We start from the raw sequence: 26,100 nt of genomic DNA, 5'->3' as shown, positions 1-26,100 counted from the left end.
GTTAACACGTCTTTCCATAGTAGACCTGCAGTAGGTAGACGGACAGTAACCCACACAGTAGCCTGCCCCACTCTGTCGTAATTCTACAACTGTTCCATGGAATTCCACTAGGGGTCAGTACAAGGCTACATAGCTAATTATAGGATCCAACAAAACGGTGATAAGGCTCAGAAGCTTCAACCAAAATGTGTGGCTGACTATGCAGATGGTCATGTATATTGTGGTCAACTCATATTTATTATTGCGTAATTCTTGTGTAGCTGCAAATCTGGAGCAATATAGATTTTTAAAAGTGTGTCTAAAACAACTATGCCTAATAGCCTGTCACTTTTTATCCAAACTGCTCCTTACCATCCTGCATCTGTCCCGCAAGTCACACTCAGGGCTCGATGAGGAGGAATGGATAGCCCACCAAGTCAGTTGTGACAACTAGGGCTACAGTTAATTCCTTAATATTATGTTTCCCAAGAAAGGGGTCAACATGGGCTTTTTTTGGAATGATGTGTTTGACAATATGCCAAGAATATCACATTTCCGGATTTTAAGGGAAGTTACATTTTAAACTATTTGGGAGATTATTTTACCAACAGCCAAAAATAACCTATATAAAATATTACATTTGTATAATCAATCAGCCACTGTCACTGGATTGTCGGCTGCTGGTTTGATTTAGGTATGATGTGAAATGAATGGAGGAAACCAAGGTGACATGTCAAACATTGAGTAGACCACTTCACATGCTTTATTCAGTATCCAAATAATTAAAAACATCTTGATTTATTATACATGTACAACATCAGTACAGATTCTCTTTTTTCAAAACCATGGAAGTGTGTCTGCTTCTCAGATTTTCTTTTACTCTTTTCTTTTTTTAGAAACTCTTTTTTCAACAAACAAAACACAAACGAAAGGATGGGGGGGTTGAGTGGTGCAGTGAAAGGGACAATCGGAAGGGTAAGGCACACATAAAGGGTTGACACTTAAACATCAGGTGGGGGCAGGGGAAATGAAATATAACTAAAAACAAAACCACTTGCTTAAATCTGCACCAGACACCATAGCATGAATTATATCCACAGTAAGTCATATTCCGGAACTGTTAATTAACCAACACTTGACAAAGAAAACAATTGAACTACATTGACAACAAGGAAGACATTGTGTTGATTTGTTAGCACCAAAGATCCGATGGTTGTTAGCTAATTATGACAGGAAAGGAATTCTCTATCAAATACCAATAACTGGACCTCATGTGTTGATATTATAGCACCTCTGACAGTTGTTTTCTTTCTAATAATACTCCTGTAGCGTAAAATCTGCCCTAGAGTTCATGAAACATGTTGGGTAACATGGACTTCTTCTCTGAGGTAGCCATGAAGGTATTTAAAGTGAAGGTGAACTTTCAGATGGTTTTTTTGTCATGAATTTAGAACAAGACACTCGATTTTTAAGATGTATTTAATACCAGAAAATGGTACATAGCATTTGATGGTTTCATTGTCCTTCCGCAGTGGTAAAAAAAGTCACCTGTATCTCATTGTGTTTCTCCAGGGGAGATTTTACACTTTACGACTTAAAATCATTTTCTTGTGTCCAGTGGAAACAAAATATTATGTTTTAAGTGTCCTTGCTTGTTGTAGGTTTCGGTTGAAGTAGCAGTCCCCTCAAACAAATTATTCAGAATCAAAAACACACAAACGACGTCTTCAGCAGAGTAGTTTCAAACTCGTGGAACTGTTTGGCAACCGAATGAGTTTGTAGGTAATGCATAGAAAATAGAATTAGAGATGACGGCTAGAAAAAAAACAATTTCATGTCCACATTTCTTTTTTTTTATACGAAGCAGACGGGGCCAACTTCGACGCCAAACTCCTGATCAGGTGCACCAACGTCCATAGGAGCGATGTCAATGATGGGCAGGCGAGATGTTTTTGATGTCTTGTAGTCGATGACTGTCTTGCCCCATGTGCCGGTATGTGACTGTGGAATGGAGAGAGAGAGAAAGGAGGGAGCATGGGTCAGAATCAAAAACCAGTCTTGGTAAAAGGGGTTGGTAACACACTAACCTCTACATAACCTCTCTTTTATTTAATCACTTCATCTATCTTGAGTTCCTTAATATGCATTTCACACTGTCTAATCTCAAAAGGAAGCCAATGCACCACCACCTCGTGTGATAGCAGATGAACAAAACAAAAAAGAGAGGCGAGATATAAAGACAACTGAGTAGAAGAGAGAAGAGGAGAGTAGAAGACCGTAGAAGACAGTTAAATACGAGAGTAAAGAGAGAAGAGAATAGCAGTGAGTGGAAGAGCTCAGAAGGGAGTTGGAAGATAACGGAAGAGAGTATAGGACAGTAAAAGTAGACAGTAGTAGTAGGCGTCTCACCGTGCAGCCGTCCTCGCTGACGCTGTATGTGAAGCGGCTGTTGCCCTCGGCTCTGATCTCGATCTCGTTGGCTCCCTGGAGCAGCAGGGCCTTCTTCAGGTTGCCCGTGGCCTCGTCCATGTAGGCAATGCTGTTCTTGCAGTGGTACGTGACGTTCTGGGACGCTTCGTTGGACATCAGGCGCATGAAGGTCAGCTGGATGTTGACGTCTTCTGGGTTGGATCCCTCGCTACCATACTGGAACTGGAGAGGGAGAGAGGATGGGCGTTAGTTTCATGAAGGTAGTGTTGTAGTGAAGGCAGGACACTAAACCTCAAGTCCAAGTCAAGTCCCATGTCCCTAGCAATCCAGGTTTGAGTGTAAGACCAAGTCATTTTGTCACCTGGTTACGCTGAATGGTCCATACCTGGAAGCCATTGTCCATAGACTCTGAGAACCAGACGTGCTTCTTCTCCCTGATGTTCTTGCTGGTGTACCAGTTCTTCATGGGGACGGTATCCTGGGATGGATAGACACAGGTCTCTCCGGTTTCCATGTTGCAGAAGACCTGGACAGCATCCAGAGGAGAGCCCTGGTTGGGGTCCACCCAGTACTGGCCTGTGGGTTAAAGAAAGAACAGAAGATAAGCCACCAAGGTGCTTAAGATGAAAATAAAAGTTAAATAAAGTAAAGTTATTCTTTGAGTTTTTTTATGTAGGCTGCTAGCTCTTTGATGTTTTTGGCTGTGTTTTTAGTGTCTTATAATTTCAACCAACCAATCAATCACTGATCACAGCATGCCTAGTCCGTGACCAGTATCTTTCTGGAGGTGGGCTGGACTGAGCCTGGAACTTACCGCTCTTCCACTCGGGGTGGCACATCCTGATGTCACGGCACATGCGGGCGGGGTTCTTCTGGGATCCCTCGGGGCTGCGGATGTTCTCCACCTTCTGGCTGAGGCTCTTCAGGGTGGTGTCCACATCCATGTCACGGTCGTTCATCATGTCAGGCTCGTCAGCGCGGTAGTGGTATCCTCCTCCTCCTCGCATGGGGTCAGGTCCCTTCTCCTGGTTGTAGATCGGTGCGACATGGAAGCCGCCGCCAGCGGGACCTGGAGGTCCGGGCAGACCAGGAGAACCAGGAGCACCCTGGGTAGGAAAGAAGAGGATAGAAAGGGGTCAAAACTGGCCTCAAAGGCTGTGTGCTATGTGCTGTGTGTGCTGTGTGTGCTCTGTGTGCTTGTGGAGGAAAGGAAGTGGTCAGTGTGAGACTTACAGCTGCTCCCATCTCTCCATTGCGACCACGGGGTCCGGGGGGTCCAATGGGTCCAGGCAGACCGTTCATGCCATCTTTGCCAGTGGAGCCAGAAGAACCATGGGGTCCCTGTAGGACAGAGACAAAACAACAACTCATTTAGAAGTCATATCCCTTGAAAAGGAAAAGGCACAACACTCGCTCACCATTATTTATTTAAACAACTATTAACAACTTGACATTTCATCCTTCATCAATTGCCTTCATTTAGAGGTCCTATTCCTTCCACTCCACCGGCAACATCACTTTAATAAAGGAATAGATCGGAAATCCCTGCGTAATCTGATGTGTGTAATCGTGTTGTTATGGTAAAGAACACAACATGACATATGTATATTGTATTATCAGCCTTGATTCATGTTCTATTGGTGGGCTTGAAGTGTGTGTCACACTCACTCGGGGTCCAGAAGGTCCGTTAAGTCCAGCAGGCCCAGACTCGCCAGGGGAACCCTAGAACCAGACACATCACATTAATCACACATTAGATCAGCCATGGTAAAGCCTAGAGAACAACAGATCTTCAACCCAGAGACAATGTGCATGCTTCCTTAATGCCTCAAATCCGATAAAAACAACTTTTAAAATGGCAGTACATAAGCATAAAGAGTAGCACCTTACTTTAACATATGATCCATTAGATTAGTCAGGAGTTGTATAATATAATACGCCTGGTATACTCACAGAGGGTCCAGGAAGACCGGGCATGCCGTTTAAACCTCTGTGTCCCTTGTGGCCTCTCTCTCCACCCTCTCCAGCCTCTCCCTTGTCTCCACGAGCACCAGCAGGTCCCTGCAGAGATAGGCCAAGGGGTCAAACAGGTATTCAACACTGCCAATAAATATCGGACAGCTTTACAATGCAGGTTAAGGTGTATGGATGCCAAAATGCTGACAGAAAACTTACAAGACCACCACGACCACCAGCAGGACCGTTAGGGCCAGCGGGACCAGCAGGACCCTGAGGGAGAGAGAGAGAGAGAGAGAGAGAGAGAGAGAGAGAGAGAGAGAGAGAGAGAGAGAGAGAGAGAGAGAATCAAGGATAATGAAAGTGTGTAAAGAATAACTGCATATAATAGAATATATAAATAATACCTGAATGAATGGTGATTCACTAATCTGCTCATATACAGCACATTGATGTATCACAGGGTATGTATCCCAGGGTATGTCAGGGTAACATTGACGTATCCCAGGGTATGTCAGGGTAACATTACGAGCTAGTCCAACAAATGTCCAAAATTAAAAATAAAAAAAATTCTAAGGCCTGAATGTTAATATAGTCGACCCCTAAATTGCCGAGAAGAGGTACTTACAGACTCTCCACGGCTACCAGACTTGCCAGAAGCACCAGAGGGACCGGGGGCACCGGGAGGTCCGGGAGCACCAGGGGAACCAGCATTACCATTCTCACCACGGTCACCCTGCAATGAACACACACACACACACAGACAAACACACACGGTCAAACACGGACAAACACACACACACAGACAAAGAGCCATCAGGGTAATGTCGCCAGTGATATGGACAAGTGTTGGTGGATGAGGTGAGGTTCCTGTTGGTGGATGAGGTGAGTTTCCTGTTGGTGGATGAGGTGAGTTTCCTCTCTTACATTGTAAAGCTCTTTGAGCATCTTGAAAAGCTCTACTTAAAAATGCAGTAAGTGTATATACATTATAAGACAACTAGTCTGTTTATATGTATTATCCAGCAGCAATGTTGTTTATAACAGAGGTTCAGTGTAGCAGGTGGTTTGATAGTGGAAGCTTACCTTGGGGCCGGGGGGTCCATCGCGGCCAGAAACACCATCGTGACCAGTGGAACCCTCACGACCAGCTTCACCGGGCGCACCAGACAAGCCAGGGGGTCCCATGGGGCCAGGGGAGCCACGCTCACCGACGGGGCCGCCAGGTCCCTGCTTACCGGGCTCTCCCTGAGAGAGGACAAAGGGACAAGTCAAGGGTTAAGTGTCAAGTGTGAAGGCTTTAGGAGTAGAGACAAAGCTAAGACAAAAGTGCTTTTTTTGTGAGTTAGTACTTTTGATAAGAGGTTAAGAGTAATATGGTCAGTGTTTTGGGGGGTTTGTTGATGGGAACACTCACAGCTGCTCCTGGTATTCCTGCAGTACCGCTGGGTCCCCTTCCTCCGGGGCCACCCACAATACCACGCTGTCCAGCAATACCTCCGGGTCCGGGGGTTCCTGGGGCTCCCTGGAGAAAAAGATTACAGATTAATTATTCACTGCAGCAGGGAGAAACAGAACAATCAACATGGTTTAAACTTGACTACATACATATGTTACAAATAAAGTAGAATTACAGATTTTGATTTGTATTTTTTTCTGTTTTATAGTTGTTTTTTAACATTCCATCTGGTACATTACATAGTTTTTATTTTGTTTTGTAAAGCTTGAAATATATAATAATTGTTGTTTGGGCCCAATATCCCTTCATCCCTTTAGTAGTTGATGTGTTGTTCTGTTTACTACTTAGTTTATAGCTGCTGTTGTTGTTTATATCTGTTTACTTTACTTACCATTGGACCATCGTTACCCTTAGATCCAGTGGCTCCTGAGGGACCTGGGGGTCCGGCGGCTCCAGCCTCACCAGGGCGACCAGCATTACCAGTTTCACCTCGTCCACCTCTCTGTCCCTCTTTACCAGCGGGGCCGGGGGGGCCTGCGGATCCGGGGGCTCCCTGAAAACATTTAGGAGATGAGACGAGTTTGTTCAGAGCAACATTTTTTTAAATATAAAAGTATGTGAGTTAAAGATGTTTAACTCAAGAAGCCAAACTTGATATGTTTCAGTGTGCATGAATGGTACTGTTTGGTAGATTGTTGAGAAGATGGAGGACCTTGGTTAGGTGAACTTACACTTCCACCAGGAGGACCGACTCTCCCACCAGGACCAGGCATACCAGAAGCACCCTACAGACACACACACACGCACACGCACACACATGAGATAACAGAATAGCTTTCACAAAAAACACATACTTTACAACTATTTGTTTTGTATACATTTTTGTTCAGTTTAAAAGCAATTAAAAGTGTTGCTTTGAGGAGAAGTTTGAGGTTCTTACAGGGGGTCCAGGTGCACCACGAGTTCCTTTAGTACCAGAATTACCAGCGGGCCCCTGAGGACACAAACAGCAGGGAGTTAGGCCATAAAGACAATAAATAGAACCTAGGATAATAAATATATGCACTGAACATTACTATATTATTTAGAATAGTGTTGTTGTATGTGTCGAACTGCTTTGCTTTATCTTGGCCAAGTCGCAGTTGTAAATGAGAACAACTAGCCTACCTGGTTAGATAAAGGTGAAATGAAATCAAATGAAAACAAACACAGGACAAACTAACAGTCACATCACCTATTCAGTCCTCAGCACTTTTTCAATCGGTCACTGTATTACAGTACGTTTCAGGATATATATGTTGTACACATGTGCCCTGTTGGCTAAAAGTAACTTGTCCTGTATATTTGCAAACTGCTCCTGAATTGGTTGATTCAGGAACAAACAGCAACATGAAACATGTATTTTTCTATCTATCTTGGAAATTTGAATGCAAATGATAAGTATGCATCAGTTGGACACATTATAAAATGTTCTAGTTGGGGGGTCGGGAGTTAAAGCTGATTGGACAGCCTCAGACAACCATACCTGAGGTCCGGGAGCACCAACAGGTCCACCGGGCCCGGGAGCACCAGCCTCACCCTTGGGGCCGTTGTTACCGGTCTCTCCCTTGTTGCCAGGCTGACCATCAGCACCCTGAAGTGGGAAGAGAGAAGTGGAAAGGACTGGTCAGGACTGGTCATTACTGGGTTATGGGATTCCACTGGAAACAGAACAGTGACCAGCTTCAGAGTGTTCTGGACTGGACCGGGCTGGGTGATGATGCTACTCACAGGGGGTCCAGCGAATCCAGCAGGTCCAGGGGCACCATGCTCACCACGCTCACCCTGGAGGATTATGGGTGGAAAACACACAAGGTCAGAGGTTGGGAATGAAAAGCTTATACAGTGTGATAAAGAGAAATGGCGTGCCATCATTCGGCGTATTACACCACCGTCATAAGCAGATGAAGATGTAGTATGTCATTGGAAGATACTCACAGGGGAACCGCGACCTCCAGTGGGGCCAGGGGGGCCACCGAGACCACCCTCACCCTAAACACAGAGAGCGAAAGAGAGAGTGGCGACCAGATGAGAATAAAACTATCTCATATTTGTCTCAATTGAATACTTAATACTTTAAAAAATACGGTTATACATCAAGGCTGTAGCTACACAATAGTTTTTCAACAATTGATATTGCACTGTTTACTGAGTAATCAAACCGTTTCATCCAAACAGCATTTTGCTCTTACCTTCTCTCCATGAGCACCAGTGGGTCCAGGGGGTCCGATGGGTCCAGTCATACCACGCATGCCGTCTTTTCCAGGGCCACCGTCGGCTCCCTTGGGGCCACCATCACCTCGTTCTCCCTTGGCACCGGAGTTGCCGCCTGAGCCGCGCTCTCCGGGCATTCCCTGCAGACCTGGGGCTCCCATACCGCCAGGGGCACCAGCAGCACCACTCTCACCCTGAACAAATATGGTAGACAGAGACACATACATTAAAACTCCTTTCACATTATTGCCAAATAATATATTAACAAAAATGTTACATCCAGAAAAATATTTGTTGCGGTGCAATAATAAATAAGAAAATGACTAATGATATGGTTGTATGGGGCCTAATGTAATTCTCAGTCCTTGTATCTGTGCTCTCCAATGTTCTCTTACCCTAGCTCCATCGTTACCGGGAGAACCATTGGCTCCACGGGGTCCAGCGGGGCCAGCAGATCCGATGCCACCACGCTCGCCTGGGAAACCTCTGTCACCCTGAGGAGGAGAGGGGAGGAGAAGAGGTGGAAAAGAGGGGTGGAGAGGAGAAGATGGGGGGAAGAGGAGGAAAAGGTTGGAGGAGAGGAGAAGACGGGGGGAGAAGATGGGAGGAGAAGATGGGAGGAGAGGAGAAGACGGGGGAGAGGAGCAGGAGAAGATGGGAGGAGAGGAGAAGACGGGGGGAGAAGAGGAGGAGAAGATGGGAGGAGAGGAGAAGACGGGGGGAGAAGAGGAGGAGAAGATGGGAGGAGAGGAGAAGACGGGGGGAGAAGAGGAGGAGAAGATGGGAGGAGAGGAGGAGGAGAAGATGGGAGGAGAGGAGAAGACGGGGGGAGAAGAGGAGGAGAAGATGGGAGGAGAGGAGAAGACGGGGGGAGAAGAGGAGGAGAAGATGGGAGGAGAGGAGAAGACGGGGGGAGAAGAGGAGGAGAAGATGGGAGGAGAGGAGAAGACGGGGGGAGAAGAGGAGGAGAAGATGGGAGGAGAGGAGCAGGAGAAGATGGGAGGAGAGGAGAAGACGGGGGAGAGGAGCAGGAGAAGATGGGAGGAGAGGAGAAGACGGGGGGAGAAGAGGAGGAGAAGATGGGAGGAGAGGAGAAGACGGGGGGAGAAGAGGAGGAGAAGATGGGAGGAGAGGAGAAGACGGGGGAGAAGAGGAGGAGAAGATGGGAGGAGAGGAGAAGACGGGGAGAGGAGCGGGAGAAGATGGGAGGAGAGGAGAAGACGGGGGGAGAAGAGGAGGAGAAGATGGGAGGAGAGGAGGAGGAGAAGATGGGAGGAGAGGAGAAGACGGGGGGAGAAGAGGAGGAGAAGATGGGAGGAGAGGAGAAGACGGGGGGAGAAGAGGAGGAGAAGATGGGAGGAGAGGAGAAGACGGGGGAGAAGAGGAGGAGAAGATGGGAGGAGAGGAGAAGACGGGGGAGAAGATGGGTGGAGAGGAGAAGACGGGGGAGAAGATGGGTGGAGAGGAGAAGACGGGGGGAGAAGAGGGGAGGAGAGGAGAAGACGGGGGGAGAAGAGGAGGAGAAGATGGGAGGAGAGGAGAAGACGGGGGAGAAGATGGGTGGAGAGGAGAAGACGGGGGAGAAGATGGGAGGAGAGGAGAAGACGGGGGAGAAGAGGAGGAGAAGATGGGAGGAGAGGAGAAGACGGGGGAGAAGATGGGTGGAGAGGAGAAGTCGGGGGAGAAGAGGAGGAGAAGATGGGAGGGGGGGAGAAGACGGGGGAGAGGAGCAGGGGAAGATGGGAGGGGAGGAGAAGACCGTGAACATCATGTTTAGTAATGGAACAGCTACTGAAGAGGGCAGCTTAGACAGATGGCAGCTTCTGGGGGTTCACATCCTATTCAGAGCTGCAGTAAGGTACTGTACTTACTCTGGATCCACTGGGGCCAGGACCTCCAACCTCACCGGGCCCACCCTGTGGAGCGACAGGGGAGAGAGGATCAGTCAATCAACCAATCAATCAATCAATCAATCAATCAATCAATCAAATGTATTTATAGCCCTTTTTATAGCAACATTTGCCACATAATGACATGTATTGCTAGATAGCAGCTGATTAGACTTCAACAACTGCATTTGGGTAAAAAACTTGCTTTCCAGCAGTATATAAGATATACTTTTCCAATTTCAATTCAATATGTCATGGAATTACATCTAGAACCTATAGGACCTCTGTGATGGACGGTACTACTTACCTGCTCACCAGCCTTGCCAGGCTCACCAGTAGCTCCCTGAGTTCCAGGCAGGCCCTATAGGGAAGATGGGAGAGGTGTGGTTGAGATTTCAGGTCAACATGTAACATTATTGGTTGAAAATGTGAATATGGAGACAAGTAATGATTGTGGAGGTTAAGTTTGTGATTGGTAACCTACTTGGAATCCATTAGGCCCGGCGGGGCCGCCCTCTCCTTTCTCTCCTTGAGAACCCTGGAACACAAGGGGGAAACTATATCAGCGTGCAGTTTAAGTATGGTGTCTGGGTGGCTCATGAATGAATTCATACAAAGGTGTCTCAATGTGTTAAGAGACAATCCAATATTGAAGGAGACAATGTACTGGAGATGTGTGTGGCTAAATGTACCATTCATTCTAAGAAAGATATTTGTGAATACGTACAGCAGGCCCTTGGGGTCCAGGAGCACCAGAGTCGCCATCTTTACCAGGAGCACCCTAGACAGAAACAAGATGGCGTCTGTTACAAACCGAAGAAAACACACAAATGGCCTATAGACAAAGGGCCCTATTCTGACTTGATATAAGTTGACTTAACATGGACTTCAGTCCAAAATTGGGCCCATATCGCATAAAGGATACAGTATGAAGGATCAATCCTATCTGTTTCAGGTATAAGTATAGCTTTACTTACAATACCACCAACAGCTCCAGCTTCACCTCTCTCACCGGGCTTGCCATTGTCACCCTATACGGAAGAGACAGACAACATTTATATTTTATACAGTGTGTCAGAAAACACACTGAACACACAACCCCTAAAATTCATTTAGATTTGTTCAGTATATGAAATAGTATGGTGAAAATAATTAGTTAGTAACAACTATTTAGGAGGGAAATTAATGTTAATTTGTTTGTATGTTTGTTAGCTTGTTTGTTTACTCACACCAGGTCCTTTGGGTCCGGGGAATCCCATGACTCCAGGCTGACCTCTGGCTCCTGAGGAGCCTGGGGGTCCGGAGCGACCGTCATTTCCAGTGATACCCTACAGTAGAGGGAGAAGAGAAGGATCACACAGGTCATGAAAGGGTTTGGTGCCTTCCAGATTGAACAAATGACATGACTACCACATGATCCACTGTCGTTGCGTCACGACTAAGAGACGTGGAGGACAAAACGTGTCCTCTCGATAATGTCCTCTTGCCAATATAGTAATAGTAATAATATAGTAATTAGGGATGCATTGAGTTTGCAGTGAATAGGTCAGTAGTACTTACAGCAGGGCCAACTTTCCCATCGGGTCCGGGGCTACCAGGGCTACCAGTCATACCCTGCAGCAGGCAGGGAGAGAAGAAAACACATTAGATTATATTCTACCTGAGAATACAGGTTACAATACTCAAAGACTACAAGTCTGCACAAAATCTATGTGAATGCTATATCATGTCCTAAACTTACAGTAAAGTTAAAGGTCACATGGTGAATTGATGGTCGTTTTTTTTTTTTTCAATGAGAAAGAGAGAAATAGAGAGAGATGTGGACAGGTACCACTCACCTTGGATCCGGGCATGCCAGGCTCGCCAGGACGACCAGCCTCACCAGTGGCACCTTGGGCTCCCATTGGTCCATTGGCTCCACGCTCACCAGGGCCACCCTATCACATAGGAAGATCAATTGGTGATGTCTGCGCCATGTTTTGATAGGTAAGCATTACAGTAAGCTCCAGGGCTCAGAGGTGAAATAGTGGTATATGAGGGTAACCATAAGGACACACACAGACAGCATATTTAAGGATCATGTGCTGAATAAAATGTGTTTCTAGGTTCAATACAATGTTCTGCTACGATGCTTACAGTACTCCTTCATGTCATGTATGACCAAACATGGCGCTTCACTCCACACACCAGGTGTCATGTTTCTTAGACCATGGCTTTATAGTTGAGGGTTTATTAACTATTAAAATCAAATCAAAGTGTATTGGTCGTATACACACTGTACACATATTATTATAGGATTATATCATTATTATTATATCTGACTGTTGACTCACCTTGCCACCGGCAGCTCCATCAGAGCCGGGGAAACCACGCATACCAGCCATACCCTGTTGGAAGAAACAGGACCAAAATTACACATGGGACCGTAGCACAGGCACACCATGTCACAAAGTCAGGGCTTGACTGACAAACACTGACCCCTGGGAATTCAACGTATTCTACAGTATGCAGATGGTTGTGGGCCTAAATAGTATAGACTGGTGGCTGAGGCTCTAAGTAGTATAGACTGGTGGCTGAGGCTCTAAGTAGTATAGACTGGTGGCTGAGGCTCTAAGTAGTATAGACTGGTGGCTGAGGCTCTAAGTAGTATAGACTGGTGGCTGAGGCTCTAAGTAGTATAGACTGGTGGCTGAGGCTCTAAGTAGTATAGACTGGTGGCTGAGGCTCTAAGTAGTATAGACTGGTCGCTGAGGCTCTAAGTAGTATAGACTGGTGGCTGAGGCTCTAAGTAGTATAGACTGGTGGCTGAGGCTCTAATAAGTAGTATAGACTGGTGACTGAGGCTCTAAGTAGTATAGACTGGTGGCTGAGGCTCCAGGTAGTATAGACTGGTGGCTGAGGCTCTAAGTAGTATAGACTGGTGACTGAGGCTCTAAGTAGTATAGACTGGTGGCTGAGGCTCCAGGTAGTATAGACTGGTGGCTGAGGCTCTAAGTAGTATAGACTGGTGGCTGAGGCTCTAAGTAGTATAGACTGGTGAATGAGGCTCTGATGGTTGGTATATGGTTTTTCATAATTCTAAAATAAATAAACATATTTACTGTAATCATATGGAGAAAACAAAACGCAAACACTTTAAAATGAATCTGTCTATGTAGAGACACATTTGTTAGGAGAGGCACTTCAGGGAAGGGTTATCTGACATAGGAGAAGGGGGCTGAGGAGTCAGAGGTGGGGAACGTACACGCTCTCCAGGGGGTCCAACACCACCAGCTCCACCGGGCTCACCACGGGCGCCTCTCTTTCCCTCCTCACCAGAGGGTCCAGGGGGTCCACCGGGACCAGCGGAACCCTGGTTGGAGAAAGAGTTGGAAAGTAGGGGTCAGACATGAGACCAGACCCATAGTACAGTAAACTCACCAGTCTAACAACAGCTTCAGAAGAAACAGGTTATACACCTGGGTTAGACACCTATGGCCCAGACACAGATTGATCATAGTCCTGAACAAAAAGCTGCATTCATTGGGATTTTCCAGTGAAGATGATTGTTGGTCCTTGTTGGGCTTGTTTAATTTGTGTCCCGGATACAGGCTCTAAATGTTTCATACATGGTAAGCTGATTGCTAAATACAGTGTGCAAGATTGTGTTTCCATAGGTGATATATCATAGAGTTCATTGCAAACTTACAGGCTCTCCCTTTACACCGGGCTCTCCCTTGGGGCCTTGGGCTCCGTGCTCACCCTGTAAGGGAAAACAAACAAACAAATCACATCAGGTAACACACCACTACTTCCTGGTCAATATTACACATCACAAAATGGAGTGAAGTGCTACAAAAGTTATACCCCATAGAGAGGCATTAAATTACTGTGTTCTATTGAATTTTGTGTTGTACCAATTTACAAAACAATACTCGCCATGACTGCTTGTTCAAAATAGCACAAGCACATCACAAAATAATGCAGCACAGCGAGCGTATACATTAAATGCTATTTGACCAATTTCCAAAATAGTGATCGTAACAGTGGTACTCACATGGTTACCCTTGGGGCCGGGTCCACCACCAGATCCAGGGGGTCCAGCGGGGCCACGAGTTCCTGGGAAACCAGGAGCACCAGAGATACCAGCAGCACCCTTTGGGACAGACAAGAGGAGACAAACGTTAGTGTACCAGTACCAGTATGGACATACTATACTGTTAGTCGTTTTGCATAAAAGCGTCTGCTAAATGGCATATATTATCATTTCTATATGAAGTATTACCCGTATTAATTTGAACATAATCTATCATAGATCATCTGAACAATCAGTTTGATGTATCCACATGGCTCATACTTACAGTGGAACCCTTGCCTCCTGCTTGGCCATCACCTCCAGGGGCACCCTGTTTGGTTAGAGGAGAAGAGAGGAAAAGAGAGGAAGAGAGAGGGGAAGGGGTTGGGGGGACATTATATTACAGTAAACTTCAGGGGTCAGAGGTTAGATGGTGCACTATGAGGGAAACCATAAGAATATACACACATACATACATACATACATACATACATACATACATACATACATACATACATACATACATACATACATACATACATACATACATACATACATACATACATACTATATATATATAAGGATAAGGATATACAGTATGTAAGGTAAGGACATATAAGCATTAGCAACCAGGACAAATAATCATATCAGGGCAGGCATATACATGCACAACAGTACTCACAGAGGGTCCAGCAGCACCAGCGGGTCCGGGGTTACCGGGCTCTCCACGAGATCCTTGGGGTCCGTCTGAGCCACGTCCTCCTTGAGGACCAGTCTCTCCCTAAGGGGGGCATCAGAGAGGGAATTAGGAGGGCGTATGGATACTGGATATTTAGTCTTTGTGACTGATGTTACCGTTGTGTGTGTGTGTGTGTAGGGGGATGGAGAGGGGGGATTGTGTGTGTGTGTGTGTGGGTGTGTGTGTGCATAGGAATGTAGGAAGATAATTAATCATTTGGTTTTTTTATGTCATTCATATTCTGTACGACTTCATCTTCTCACTCCTCTCATTGTTTCCTCTCTGATAGAGCTCTGTACTGACGAGGTGTACATATGCCATCTGGTGGCCACTGCCTATATCAGATCAGGTTCTCAATATGGGTTCTAATTCTCTGTCCTTCTGCCCTAAGAGTGTACTTGTTTACTTTATTAAATCATGGATTTGAGAGAAAAAGGCTGGTGTAAGAAATATGGGTGAAACTGCCTCTATCGGCGGCAGCGTAGCCTAGTGGTTAGAGCGTTGGACTAGTAACTGGAAGGTTGCGAGTTCAAACCCCCGAGCTGACAAGGTACAAATCTGTCGTTCTGCCCCTGAACAGGCAGTTAACCCACTGTTCCTAGGCCGTCATTGAAAATAAGAATATGTTCTTAACTGCCTGGTTAAATAAAAGTTTTTAAAAAAAAATTAAATTTAAAAAATCCAGTGCTTTGAAAATGCATGGTGAGGATTGTACAAGGGCACACTTTTTGAGAATTGAGATGCAACAAGAGGATTAGGGTTAGTGGGGTGGGGGGTATGACATACTTTAGCTCCTGCACCTCCGGGGAATCCAGGGGCACCAGATGGGCCAGTGGGTCCCTGAAAAGATCAAATAAACACTTGTTAAATTCGCATAGTCAGGACCAACACATGAGACTGAATGGTGTACCCTGAATTGCTTTGACAGGTTGACAGGTTAGTCACCAGTAATAAAGATACTTACATTAGATCCAGCAGGACCAGAGTTACCATCGTTACCACGGGCACCCTAGAGGAAGAAGCGGGGGAAATGATGATCAATTCTATTTATTTCTGGTTCTGATAAGAACAATTTATGAAAGCATATTGGCCAGGTGAACAAGTGTAAGCATACTGCACATTAAAGAAAGGAGTTGATATTTAGGGGTATTGCAGCAATACATCAACATGACATCAAGTCTCAGACTTTTCTGTGTCATTGGAGATAGTGTCTAAGGTTTTTCTGCGATTCATGTTGTGATCAAACAATCTATCAATCAAATGAAGTGAGGGCAGTGCAGTGTGGTACTTACAGAAGAGCCAGCGGGTCCAGGGCGGCCTCTCTCACCAGGAAGACCACGTGCACCCTGGGGAGACGGGAGGGGTGAGGCAGAGGAACTTCAGTAATGCTAGATAGTACAGTAATGCTGGCTGGCTACTTTCACTGGGCCATAATGTTTTGTTTAAAAAACGGACATTATTTAGTCTTTGCTACTCCTGGAAAGCAGGTTGATATATTTCAAGTTCCCGAGAGTTAATGGGCTCTGATGTGTTTATTGAGACGAGAGCTTGTCATATGAACGGGATACTCACCATAGCACCGGAGTTGCCACTGGATCCAGGGGAACCACCCTCTCCCTGTGGTCGGAGGGATAAAGAGAAAAATAGGAAGAAAACACCAGGGAACAGATGAGTTCTCCACAACAGGTAATGATAGACTCACATGGCGATAGATATCATTAGATAGACTTCTAACCTTAGGGCCAGCTGGGCCACCGTCTCCCTTGGCGCCATCCATACCATTGAAACCCTGAGGAGGATATCAAAGAGCATTTGTTAGGTTAGCTGTTATTCTGTATGGTTAAGAGTGCAATGTAGGAAAGTTGTAGTGTCATGGCCATCATATCATCGTGGGAGTAGAGTGAAGTTGCCCTTAGTAGCTTTCCTTGGGTCAGTTATTAATTTCCCCTGCTAATGGTTAGGGAAAGGATTTGGGGAGGGAAAGCTGATCCTAGATCTGTACCTAGGATAAACTTCACCCTGGAGAATCCTCAAGTCCCTCCTCCTCCTTATACTACTCACTCTGTGTCCCTTGATGCCGGGGAGGCCAGGAGTTCCGGGGGTTCCACGACCACCCTGTAGGATAGGAGAAGAAGAAATGTTGTGGACTCGTCTTCATAAGAGACATAAAGAAAATAGTGTTGCCTTTTCAGTGTTGAAACTAAAATGCATTTTTATTGGTCTATTAGAATGGTTCTCATCAAACACACAAATCTGCCCTGTAGGTCCTTTACTGATATGAACCAAGTCTGTTTTGACAGGAGCTACTGACCCTTGACCTATAGGGTTAAAGGGCTACTCACCTGAGGGCCAGCGGAGCCACGCTCACCGGGGCGACCAGACCTGCCAGGCTCACCCTGTAGAGTAGAGAGGAGGGATGGAGACAGAGGTTAATGGTGAGACACATAGACAGAGAGGTCCTCTCACTGTGAATAATTCTGCCGCTAATACAAACAGTGATAATAATGTGGCATAAAAAACTGTATAAAAAATGGATGATACAATTACTATGATTATATTATATATATTATTAAAATGTATGTAATGATAACATGTCAATACAATATACATTGGGGAAAATATTGTTGTGTAAGTTGCAAAGGGGAAAAAGTAGACAAGTTTATGTTGAGTTCTGTTTTTACAAATGAACATGGCATTCGAGCTACAGATCTAACAAATGGAATGAAATAGAATGAAAATTGAGATCGTGCAAAAAATATGACGTACATTATCTCCGTTCTTGCCATGGGGGCCCATTGCACCACGTTCACCCATGGGACCCTACAAGGAACAAACAAAGATGAGTGGATGTGTGTGTGTCCTTTCAAAATTGATGATATTGTGTGTTGATGTTGGTTCGCAAAGGTTGCTAGTGCATGAGTATAGTTACTATAACTGCTGTACATCACAAATGTCAGGGCTCAGTGAAATATAAAGTAAACACAATTGGATGAAGTGTGTGTGTCTGTGTGTGTGTTTGTGGGGGGCTTTTGGGGGTATGGGGGGCTGCTACTACAAACTATTGGTCATGGTCAGGAAGTTGTGCTTTCAGAATGTGTGTCAGTTGATATTTAAATCAACAGGAAGTTCTCATTTTTGGATACTCACAGTACTGCCAGGCTCACCGGGCTCGCCAGGGGGACCATGGTGACCGGGGGGACCCTGGTGGAGGACAGGAACACAGATCCAACCATGAGACACAGGTTATATACACTACTGTTATTAGTAATACGGGCCGGTTTTCCTGGCCTAAAAACATGCTCAATGAAGAATCTCCATTGAATGATCTTTTTAGTTCAGGGTCAAGGTTGGGAAAGGGCTGGGAAACCGGCCCTATAAGAAGTATTCTTATAAGATATATATTACTTAAGTCAAATATAAATATACTACACTGTATACTGTATAAATGTATGTACAACAAATGTTATAACTGGAATGATTTTCACACCTATATATCACACCTGGTATAACAAAAAGAGATTCAAATAAATGTTTTGTTATTTGTCTTGTAAAACACGAGATGAGTGAGGTTGTTGAAAATGAAAAGAAATAATGAAAGGATACTTACGGTGTTGCCTGGTGGGCCAGCAAGACCACGGGGCCCCATAGGGCCCTGATGGAAAACACAACAACTAATTAGTCAATTAATAAATGACACCATTGGTAGCAGTACATTACCTCCCTTGATTGAGATGAAGTGAATATGTGAGGTATTGTAATCTAAAGCATAAAATACATAGCTGATCATTGTGAGTAATCACTACCAGAGGACTACTGCAAACCTGAAAGTGTTGTACTGTACTGTACAGCTTAGTGTAAACTACACTGCATAGGCAAATCGTCACCTAACCATGACAGGATCCATGATCTTCAAAACAGCAATACCATGTAGCTAGAGCTGATAATAATAAAGAAATGGAAAGGCGAGACTCTCACGAACACATACATGTTGGTTGTTTTTGCTCCACGACAACCACAAGCTTCACGGCACTTCAGTACAGCCGATGTATCAACTTCTGTCTGTAGCATCCGAACAGTTTTGCATATAGTTCAACTAGTAATTAAACTACATTTGTAGTAGCTTGGTGGTTGTTGAATTCAACTGAAATCTTGGTAGTGTTCAGACCTGCCTAATTCTCACTTGAAACATAGTTTTTGTGTCTACTAGGCTAAATTACACATTCTATTAACATCTGACTCCAGAGTGATATGTTCTTGCAATTTGTAGTCATGACATTTCAGATTTAGATATTATATTTTTTCACAAAGTAGTTTGGATGTAGTGAACTACTTTTTCAAAGTAACTATAGAACAAAATATTTTATATGGGTATCTATAGTGTAGCGTAACTTCTTCCATTGTGAAACACTGCTCTGAAGACTGCTTTTGTAGAGGCTTGGAATAGACCACATACATAATGGTTGTGCATTTCTGAATCCAGACAACAGAAATGTTGTCATCTAGTATGTGTTGCATACAGTTCACAATGGTGCTTGATACTGCCTGAGACCAGACCTCTTAGCTCAATTTAGCCTGCAAATGTGGCTCCACTTTGATCACTAAAACAGCACAGAGGAAGACAAGATGAGGACATTCATACCATCTGTCCCATTTGGGCCTGGCCACCGCTGGATTTCTGGTCATAACCATGGTGCATCTGAGGAGAGAAGACCTGCAGGAAAGGAAATAAATAATCAATTGTTTTCTCATTTCTTTAAGTTGTGGATGTTTCTTAAGCATACAGCATAGAGGTGACAAAACGGCTGGTTACAACGGTTCATAACTGGTTACAACTGTTTATAAAATTGTCTGTAACTCAGTCATAGGTTGAGTCCCAGATGGCACCCTATTCCCTATATTGTGCACTACTTTTGACCAGCGCCCTACTAACCCTGGTCAAATGTAGTGCATTATATAGGGAATGGGGGTCCATTTGGGATGCAACCTTAGTCAGAGGGGGAAATAACAGCTTGATACATGAAACAATGAATCATACAATGTGGCTAGTCACTACTATCATCACCATCAAGAAGGAGGAATAGTCTCCCTCTACTACCAACTGTCTCAACAATCATAACAGTGTGCCTCTGTATTCTGTCTCTAGTCTAACTCCTCTCCTCCACAAACCAGATTTAGAGACTAGGGAGCTGTCCACACACCGCTGGTGCTGAAAGGAGCAGGGATATACACTCACTACTCTCTAACTTAGATATCTATTAATATTTCCTCTCAGGCATACCAAAAAACATGGATATGGATAACTCTGGTACTAGACTGGTAGTGACTGGTAAATATCCACAGGAAATAGCCTTTGGATATGATTTTGTCATGGCGGTAACTTACTCCGCCGCCAAGGCCAGGAGGTCCAGGGGGGCCTGGGGGGCCGGGCAGGCCAGGCTGGCCATCCACGCCATCGTTACCTGGAACACCCTCAGGACCCTGGAGAGATGGACAGACAGACAGATACATAGGTTCTTAGTAACAAAGACAGAGAGATGGATAAGCATGCCATGAATAGCAGTTCTGGCTCTACTGTTTTCCCCACAAAACAAAAATCTCAAATTATTGAATCTGGGGCTCCATGTGCTAGAAAGCTACATCTGGATTTTACCACCCACAGGAGCACTTGACCTGTGATGCAAAGGTCAAAGTTCCACCAAAGGTTGATAGGTCAATAGGTCAAATCCTTGAAAAATACATACCAGTCTCTAGAAACTAATGTCAATCATTACTTTGAAAAATGTGTATAAGTTAAGTAGTTAAAATGACATAGTATTAACTATACTGCAAAATAGCTTTTCTGTGCTGAGGTACTTAAATCTGTACTGAACAGAAGCAGCAGATAAGTCAAAGCCTTTGCCTAAACCCCAGCTCCTCCCCTTCTGAAATACCCACCTGTGTTTACAATCTTTTACAATTCAAATCTCAACCTCAACCTTAAGCACCACTTCCACAAAGCCATGCTTCGTCCAAAGAATCAGTGACACTAATGCACCGTGATTTCCCCCCCTATGTCTTTCATGGAAAAACTGTACCCTTAGTAAATATATATATATATATATATATATATATATGATTTAATTTTATTTCTGAAAATAAACCGTTTAAAACTTACATCGTCACCCCTGGGGCCATCACCTCCCTGTGGTCCCTGTGGATGTACAACAAGAGGAAGAGAATCAGCTGTGCTGCAGTGCTTGTTTCACTGCACAACACTTCAATGAGAGTGGTGTAAGCCTACTGGGCTATGAACTACTCGAGTCAGTACACATGTAGAGTAGGCCTAGCATAAAAGAAGGCATTGAACCTTTGGTGGAGGATTACATGGTAGGCCTACAGCACAGTTGAAAGGTATCACAGTTTGAATAAATATGAACCATAATGAACATATGGTCTTATTTATGAGGCCTGTAAGAAGGCCAGAGTTCAATCATTATTCAATAATGTTAATACATTGATCATTTGATTGTTCACTGACATAATAACACACTAATACATGTGTTATAACACATATAAAACATGACATAATAACATAATTAACACAATCAATACTAGTTGTAAAATGTGCATAAATACCTCTGGCTGAGGACGTTCTGGTAACTGGGGATCTATGAAATCAATTAAGAGGAAGAGATCATATTATTATTACCCCTTATAAACTCATATCACCCATGAACTGGGTAGTAAAAAAACGTATCCTGTAAAACAATGATTCTCAATGTACAATAATACCGTGTTGACAATTAATGTATGGCTGGATCCCATATAGCAGGGTGTGAAGGCATTACAGGCCTAATGCTGATTAGGCCTATATACCTGCCTTGGGGCGGCAGATAGCCTAGTGGTAAGAGCATTGGGCCAGTAACTGAAAGATTGCTGGATTGAATCCCGGAGCAAAATGTGTCGTTCTGCCCCTGAACAAGGCAGTTAACCCACTGTTCCCAGGTAGGCTGTCATTGTAAATAAGAATGTGTTCTTAACTGACTTGCCTAGTGAAGATGTGAGTGTAAAATGTATCTGCACATCCACATCTCCAGCATTGAACAGGGTTAATCCACTCATAAAGAAGATGTGGGGGAAAGAAAAGAAATAGTAATATCCCATTTATTTTGCTGCTTATCCTCAATGAGGTATCCACAGTCCATTCTAAGTAATGGCCAGCGTGTAAGGCTGTGTAAGGCCCGACCGGTTCCCTTTGTCCCCCTCTGTCTATAACTGGAAACGTTGCAGCCTATTGGTGCCACTGGGGGCGCCAGAACGCTACCAAAAGGCACAGGTGTAAGTGGTCATCAAAGGTAGGCTACCCTCGCTCTCGGAGTCATCGGGGCAGATAGGACAGCATTCGCCGTCGGGGATGATAGGGTCGGCGCAGTCGGTTGTGTCCTCGCAAATCACTTCGTCGCACATAACGGTTCCGCTGTCGCAGACGCAGATCTGGCAGGGTTCTGGTTTCCATACATCCTTATCGTTGTACTGTTGGCCGTCCAACGAGCAGCTGCCGAATCCGCCTGCGAAGATGGAGAGTTTTGGAAACGTAAGGTAAGTCACAAGGCAATTGAATAGACCTATCAGAAGTGAGCATTTCAAAAGCAAACGATTGCTGCAATTATACTGTCTGAATTTCTGATAAAAAGGGATACATTATTTAAACAGAACAGTCTGTTTAAGCATGCTTCTTATAATGTGTAGGTTAGACCCAAATCCTGTTGAATATGAATGACACAATGCACGAACAATTCGAAAATAGCAAACCAGTCATGGCTGTGAAACTCGAGTCCTGCCACAGGTAGTCATAATGTAGGTTCCTAGGAGACCACTCCCAATGAATGACATAGGCATAAGATTAGCAAGGCCTATACCTACCAACATCCCAGGCTCATGTCCCAACTAGAGAATATTTTTGATATATCATAGATTTAGAGCATTTTTAAGAGAAAGTAGCCTACAGAGACAGGGTTCTCCCTTCATTGTTTTCCAAACTATAGACATAAATTATCTGAATGTCCTATTGTGTTGCACTGGTTGTTACCTTTGCAGTAGACCAGTATTGGCCAAAGGCCATGGGGATGTCTAATGGAGTTGTGACGTGGTTGGTGAAAATACAAAACATAAAAAAGTTTCCAAATGACATGAAAATCTTCGTGGCATGCATAATGTGTAATGACATTTACCCAGGCCTATGTTTGAACTTTGAACTACAAGCGAAAGAATATGAAGTAGGCCTAGGCCTATAGCCAAAGTCAGACAGGCCTGTATATCCTACATGTAGCCAAGCAAGGCACACTGGCGAGGGTTCGTGTGGTGATTTGGGCAGTCGGCCCAGGCTTGTTTTGTCATTCTGGTGATGAAGCCAACATTTCCAATATCTGCCACAGAGCTGCGCTCCAAGCCTGTACAATGACATTATAATCCACCGAGCCACACCCCCCTAGCTATACCCACCCAATCTGATAAATTGATGTCTAGACGATTCCTGAAGACGTCATAGTACAACTATTTTCACTTAATTAGCCTCCCTGGTTTAAAGTTATTATAAATCAAGCAATGGAAAGTTCTTATTGCAGATGCCATGAAGTGTATTAAATAGGCTACACATTTCCATGTATACTAGTAGGCTAATGGGAAATATGGCTTTCCTATCGCCTAATCTTTCAGGAGTTTGTTTCAGTCCAGGCACAATTCGTTGTTGCCATTGTACATAATATAATTCCTAGATTTTGGTGATACGCGTCAATGCCAATAATATTTTATTATTTTTCTGAAAAACATTTCCCTATTTCTTATTTGTATTTAACATAAGTAATATAATTGTTTCAAGTGGTTTGTAGATTTGTATTTTATTCCAATTCCATTTTAACATCATGTCATCATTGCGCATCCAAGCTTTTGCAACAGCTAGAATTTCCCTTGCCAGAGGACATGAAATAGCGCGTGAAAAACGAGCGCATGGGGCTCACTGAACATGTGTCTGCACGCCAGAGAAAACAGCAGCCATGGAAGCAAAAAAATATACAATCCTTGTTCAATGCATCGAGCTTAGGAGCTCCAAAAGCAATGATATAACCCCTTCGATGATATTTGCTGACAATATAACGTCAGGTGTCCCACGAGGTAGGTAAGCGTTATTTACATCATCCCAAACATAATAGAACGGTCCCTTTACGCGCTATCCATTGTTCTTGCGAGCGTCCCTGTGTCCCATAATCTCATATAAAGTGATACTTACTATCGTCCTCTCCTTGACCTCTTGCCAATAGCACTGCTGCGCTGAGCAGCAGCGCTAACCGAATATCCACAAAGCTGAACATGTCTAAATATTAGACATGTAGACTCTTTGAGGCAAGGGGAATCCTGTTTTAACTCCTCAGACTCCAACCATAAAAAGTAGGGTCCGGCACTTTGTTACTCCAATCCAGACCCTGACAGAACCTCCCTACTGCCTAAACAAATGAGTGAACTGGGTTTTTATATGCCAAACTTTTGGGGAGGTCCTGGGCGCAGAAGATAACTTGTACAAGTGAAAGGAGTCCCTCCTTCACAAGGGGGGAGGAGGGTGTCAAACAAGTTCACATTTTGGTTAAAACGTGGACATTCAAACACCTGTGCGGTTTTTTCATCTTTTCATCTTCAAACGGTTACCCGACCCGGTGGATGGTCTTTGCACTGACCACTTTTGTTCAACTTGAGGCAAGGTGTGGAGAACACTCCATCGTTTTGATCAACACTTTGGAATCTGTTTTCTCTTAGCCAAAACAGAAGGCTATATTCCCTGCTGTATATCTGCAGTGTTGGGGAAGTTTCTCTGCAAATATACTTTACCAAGCTAACAATGACTTTACAATGGAAGGAGTTCAGCTAAACTTAATGAATAAAATATAATTTACTTAACTAAAGTTTGTTTTCGGGAAAGTAGTTCACTACATCTAAACTACTTTGTAATATATGATCATATCTACATCTGAAATGTCATAGACTACAAATTGCAAGAACATATCACTCTGGAGTCAGATGTTAACAGAATGTGTAATTTAGCCTAGTAGACACAAAAACTATGTTTCAAGTGAGAATTAGGCAGGTCTGATGTTGAAAATGAAAGGACATTATTGCCTTATTCACCCATATTTTATTTTGCAAAAAAAGTAGTGTGTAGTTCCAGTTGTTAGCTACACTGCTACACTTAGGGCGGCAGCGTAGCCTAGTGGTTAGAGCGTTGGACTAGTAACCGGAAGGTTGCGAGTTCAAACCCCCGAGCTGACAAGGTACTAATCTGTCGTTCTGCCCCTGAACAGGCAGTTAACCCACTGTTCCCAGGCCGTCATTGAAAATAAGAATATGTTCTTAACTGACTTGCCTGGTTAAATAAAGGTAAAATAAAATAAAAATAAAAATAAAAATAAAAAATATATAAAACATGAACTAACTACTGAAAACATGACCTAGATTTGAATTTAGTTCAACTACCACCAAGCTACTGCAAAATGTAGTTCAATTACAAGTTGAACTACATGCAGTTGTTCACTGCTCCCCAACACTGTATATCTGATAGATGCAATTAAGTGTTTTATTGTTTCAATTGTGTTGTAGCCTAAGGACTTTTTTATGTGGCGTAACTGCTGGTTTTGTGTTGTGAATCTTGAGATGTTGTTGGATGGGGATGTTTTTCAGGACTGTGTCATGAAATGCAAGATCAGAATAATTATCTGATTGCACAGAAAGTCACCAGTGTTTCCAGATTTCTATGAAATATGACCTACAATTAATTACAATTTGAGTTAAATAGTTCAACTTCTAAAATAGTATGTTAAAAATAAGCTGTTCTGTGTTGGAATGGTGTGGGTGTATACAAAATATTCATGCAAGTAGAAGGCTGATTGGCCAGCTCATCCTCCTCAGGAGGATGACGTCATCCTCTATGAGGAAATAGCAAGCATTTTTTTTATCTGTTTGAGATACAAGTATGATGTAGGGTTTTTGAAGTGTTTGTTTATTTCCTCCAATTCATGCATTGGCCACAAATATGATGATAGGACCTTATTTGGGTATGAGTTATTATATATGAACTTTTACACGTGAGATTTTTACTGGACAATTACTTTAAGCGTTGATTGACTTATATGCACAGACTTTTACACATAGAGATGTTAATTGTTTTTGCAAGGCTGGCTAGGGAACCCTCCATCTCTCATGGGTCAGGGGCCTCATGTCATTGTATTGATTGATTGCACTGATGTTAACATTATTGAGTCATATCAGGATGAGATTAGACATAGACTATATGGCATGTGAGTGGCCCAGTTATAGA

At 43.9% G+C, this 26,100-nt stretch overlaps 1 protein-coding gene across 1 annotated transcript; it reads right to left on the bottom strand.

Annotated features, from left to right (window-relative positions):
- Positions 1-705: 705 nt before the first annotated feature.
- On the bottom strand, positions 706-24,249 carry col1a1b (collagen, type I, alpha 1b). The gene is made up of 49 exons (XM_035801230.2): positions 24,025-24,249; positions 22,103-22,306; positions 21,375-21,406; positions 20,914-20,949; positions 20,142-20,237; positions 19,399-19,470; positions 18,367-18,411; positions 17,907-17,960; positions 17,526-17,579; positions 17,102-17,155; positions 16,821-16,874; positions 16,495-16,548; positions 16,332-16,376; positions 16,052-16,105; positions 15,724-15,768; positions 15,546-15,599; positions 14,703-14,801; positions 14,307-14,351; positions 14,003-14,101; positions 13,655-13,708; positions 13,211-13,318; positions 12,300-12,353; positions 11,805-11,903; positions 11,527-11,580; positions 11,196-11,294; positions 10,944-10,997; positions 10,694-10,747; positions 10,451-10,504; positions 10,274-10,327; positions 9,949-9,993; positions 8,473-8,571; positions 8,056-8,271; positions 7,802-7,855; positions 7,595-7,648; positions 7,350-7,457; positions 6,765-6,818; positions 6,556-6,609; positions 6,216-6,377; positions 5,783-5,890; positions 5,452-5,613; positions 4,994-5,101; positions 4,585-4,638; positions 4,363-4,470; positions 4,078-4,131; positions 3,643-3,750; positions 3,224-3,515; positions 2,795-2,985; positions 2,389-2,631; positions 706-1,980 (listed from the first exon to the last, which is right to left on the bottom strand). Exons 1-49 carry the CDS (start codon positions 24,104-24,106, stop codon positions 1,834-1,836), a joined length of 4,383 nt encoding a protein of 1,460 aa, XP_035657123.1. The 5' UTR covers positions 24,107-24,249; the 3' UTR covers positions 706-1,833.
- Positions 24,250-26,100: the final 1,851 nt, after the last annotated feature.

This window comes from Oncorhynchus keta, chromosome 24 (genome assembly GCF_023373465.1).
Source record: "Oncorhynchus keta strain PuntledgeMale-10-30-2019 chromosome 24, Oket_V2, whole genome shotgun sequence".
Taxonomy (NCBI): domain Eukaryota; kingdom Metazoa; phylum Chordata; class Actinopteri; order Salmoniformes; family Salmonidae; genus Oncorhynchus; species Oncorhynchus keta.
The sequence above is the reverse complement of the archived record's forward strand: the minus strand, read 5'-3'. Positions and strand labels throughout refer to the sequence as shown.

Excerpts from the sequence above, each read along its gene's own strand:
- col1a1b (XM_035801230.2), bottom strand. The coding sequence starts at position 24,106 with ATGTTCAGCTTTGTGGATATTCGGTTAGCGCTGCTGCTCAGCGCAGCA. Across the intron at positions 11,295-11,526 it reads ATGGGAAAGTTGGCCCTGCT|GGTATCACTGGAAATGACGG; the intron begins GTAAGTACTACT and ends CCTCTACTGTAG. Across the intron at positions 7,856-8,055 it reads CTGGTGCTCATGGAGAGAAG|GGTGAGGGTGGTCTCGGTGG; the intron begins GTAAGAGCAAAA and ends CTCTGTGTTTAG.